General features: G+C 42.7%; 1 protein-coding gene across 1 annotated transcript; it reads right to left on the reverse strand.

Annotated features, from left to right (window-relative positions):
* Positions 1–369: 369 nt before the first annotated feature.
* On the reverse strand, positions 370–2597 carry LOC136483257 (large ribosomal subunit protein uL16). The gene is made up of 4 exons (XM_066480275.1): positions 2497–2597; positions 1272–1773; positions 1082–1163; positions 370–671 (listed from the first exon to the last, which is right to left on the reverse strand). The coding sequence occupies exons 1-4, from the start codon at positions 2504–2506 to the stop codon at positions 603–605; spliced, it is 663 nt and encodes a 220-aa protein (XP_066336372.1). The 5' UTR covers positions 2507–2597; the 3' UTR covers positions 370–602.
* Positions 2598–3580: the final 983 nt, after the last annotated feature.

Raw genomic sequence — 3580 nt, forward strand, 5'->3', positions numbered from 1 at the left:
GAGTTCGGGCGTAATCAGATAACGCGCACAAGTGAGCAGCATCTTTCAGTGTTGTACAGACCCGAGTCGATTACATACCCGCTCAAGGCTCCAAACATCAGTGACCTGGAGAACATCAGGTAACGTATGAAGTGAAGGCGGATTAACTGACCTTTTGATGAAAGAGCCCACTGCTGAAAAATGCATCGTGTAGTGAATACGCTGTTTTAACCACTACGGGGTGAAACGAAGAAAAAATGCACCTAAATGGCTAAATATGTACTACAAGGTTAATAAAAAAGCTCATAGAAAAATCAAATTCGTGTAAATTGCACAGCTTTGTGCATTGACACCTCTACAAGAGGTCTGCGTAACCCATTTCCAATAAAATTAAAGCGATCAACCGTACTGATAGGATAGATTTAGATGCAAAACACACTTAATTCTCAGCATTCAGACACAAAAGAGAACTACTTCCATGCATAACAATGTTCAGCACAACATAGGCAGGTTCACATAAGACACTAATACCCCAGACACTTGAAATTCATGTTCCACAAAGCAAAATAATAAGATAGACGAAAACAAAACGTCTGGATCCGCATTCCCACCGTGGATTCCACTTAAGCAACGGCCTCGAGGAAAGCTTGCCCAGGAGCACGCTTCTCAAGTCTGCCGTGGTTACCGAGCAGCTGTAAAAGGTCAGGACAAGATGAAATTAGATTATGCACTGGCTAGTATACTGCCCTCAGATGTGAGGGGTCAAACGTTAGAAGAATGCTCAGAGATGTAAAGACTGTGATTAAGTATAGATGACTATATTGATCAAACATTAGAAGCATGCTCAGAGATGTAAAAACTCTGGTTAAGCATAGATGGCTATGTCGAGCAAACATTAGAAGAATGCTCAGAGATGTAAAAACTGTGATTTAAGCATAGATGACTATGCTGTCCTAAATAAGCTTGCTTCCAGAAATGAGGCCAAGGAAAAGCATAGCTACATTTCGAAACATGCATTATTTAAGGAAATTATATCTACTGTACCGAAACAAATGCAGAGACATCTCGACATGAAATGCGGCAAGAAAAGTTATAACTGTACCTTTGCGTTGACACCATCAGGAACAATTCTACCCTCACTCTTGTACTTCAGGTAGTCAGCCCGGCTGAACTTGGTGAAGCCCCTGAACAGGATAATTCAAGTTAAAAACAATAATACAAAATAATCTAAGCAAGGTATTAGATTATGACAGTTTGGCTCCACAGCATCAATGAAGTTATTATGCACTCACCACTTTCTGCTCTCAATGATCTTTTGGCGGCCAGGGAACTTGAACTTGGCGCGACGCAGAGCTTCACTGGCATGGGCAGCATTGTTGTCCTTGCAGCGCACAGAAAGGAGGACCTGACCAATGTCCACCCTAGCACAGGTACCCTGAGGCTTGCCAAAGGCACCCCTCATTCCAGTCTGGAGCCTATCAGCCCCGGCACACGAAAGCATCTTGTTAATACGAAGGACATGGAATGGGTGAACCCGGACCCTAAGGTGGAAGGCATCCTTTCCTGCAGACTTGGTCATGTACTTGTTGCAGGCTATACGGGCAGCCTCAAGAGCCTCACTTGAAACATTCTCCTTCTCCCAAGAGACAAGGTGCACACAGTAGGGGAACTCATCCACACCCTTCCTCTTCATCCCAACATCGTAGATCCTGATCTTGGGGTCAGGGACACCACGGCAGTACCTGGACTTGGGGTATGGCTTGTTCTTGATCTGGCGATAGCATCTCGCAGGCCCTAACCAAAGTTTCAGACACATAAAAGCTCGTTATTATCAATGGACATAATAATAATGCACTACAGTAATAAAAATATTCAGTGCAAACAAAAATATAAACCATCTAGATGCAAAACAGATCATTAATTTCCACAGAATATACAACAGTGCATGCATGAGGCACGCAGAATGAGCATATGCAGTGTAATCAGATTGGTCCTATAGTATTTTTTCATAGCATAAATGTATTCGTTAAAAATCCATGGAACATAACTAATAACCCCATTTTGACAGGTAAAGCAACTGTATAAGGTCAACAAGCATAAACTCGAACCAAAACACGATTTCCCAATCCAATTATGAAAAGCAAATCATTTGATGCCATGTTCTACCAGTAGTCAGACAGGTCCTAAACTATGAGCATGTTACCTCGGAACAAATCACCCACCCAGAACACAGGAAATCTGGGTCAAAATATTAGTAGCAAGGCCCCAGCGCTTCTCATCTTTATCCGATATACAAAGCAACCACAACTTTGCGAGTTTCACAAATCGACTCAGCAAACAAACAATACTAAGCCCGTGCACCACGGATTCATCAAAAGTATCAACCCGATTTCGTGTGGATCTAGTCTAGTCGAGATTTGCACCAGACGAAAAGGGAGAGCCCTATTCGGACAAGCGGTTGCAACAAACATCGCAGTAGAAGCGTACGAAGGAGCTGAATCGAAAACGCGAACTTACTTCTGCCCATGGCGACAGCGGCTGAGGGAGGCAGGCGGCGGCGGCGGGGCGAAGAGAAGGGGCGCGGCTAGGGCTTGGAGGGGAGCGAGGGGATACTTTATATAGAGAGCGCGGACGCGGAATGGGGCCGTGCCGCCGTGGGTTTTGTGCGTCACGGCATGCGACTGGCAGATGCTGGGCCTTGGGAGCAGTGGACCGAAAAACCCAGCAGAGCCCAGTAAAATTGGAGACTCCTTTCTTGCAAGGTCAGCCCATGCGTCATGCGGAGGTAGCCAGGGAGAGGGCCCAGATTACAATTGACCTGTGAAGTTCCCACGCTAAGGTCTTGACTCTTGAGTACACAAAAAATGGGATGTCCAACTGGCAATTCGGATATGGAGTGCATGGAGACAAGAACATTTTATAGTAAATTTGTTGCATACTTGAGAGTTTTTTCACTATCTTGTCGGTGTATATTAAGAACCAATACTAAATTCATGTTTCTATTACAGTTCATCAAGTTATTTGAAATGTACCGTAGCGTGTGTTGCAATGAAAACAAAAAAAATAACATCATAATAATTGTGATTTATGCAGGAACCAAATATAACACGATGGTAATTGTGATTTGCATGCGTGTCGTTGTGCCACAACTGAAAAACTATGTTAACGACCTTTGAGTGATCTTCGCAATATTTGTCATAGCATATTTGAAAGAGATTAGATTATATAGCCTACATGAACTACTTTGATGTCAAACTACTAAAATTATAAAACATTTTGCCTTTCCTAGATCATTTTTACTATGTATCTTGTAGGCATGAGTAGACAATGTTTTACCAGGTTGTTGAAATAATTGCCAGTCCATGCATAATTGAGCTACTCTTGCAGTTTGTGATGACGCATCTGCACTCTCAACATCATTAGTTGGTAAACACATGAAAAAAGCCATGGAAGTAGACTGCAACAACTTAAGGAGGCTTTCCTCATCCTTTCATTTCCTAGTATTAATATATATACATACACCATGTTCGCTTATGCTGAAATTTGGCTTATCCTGATGTTTATACTGAAATGTTGTGAGAGAAAAACACTGTTCCATGGC

This window comes from Miscanthus floridulus, chromosome 1 (assembly GCF_019320115.1).
Source record: "Miscanthus floridulus cultivar M001 chromosome 1, ASM1932011v1, whole genome shotgun sequence".
NCBI classification, from domain to species: Eukaryota; Viridiplantae; Streptophyta; class Magnoliopsida; order Poales; family Poaceae; genus Miscanthus; species Miscanthus floridulus.

Coding starts and splice junctions, on each gene's coding strand:
- LOC136483257 (XM_066480275.1), bottom strand. Junction 1,164..1,271: donor ATCATTGAGAGCAGAAAGTG/GTGAGTGCATAA, acceptor TATCCTGTTCAG/GGGCTTCACCAAGTTCAGCC. Junction 672..1,081: donor CTGATGGTGTCAACGCAAAG/GTACAGTTATAA, acceptor GACCTTTTACAG/CTGCTCGGTAACCACGGCAG.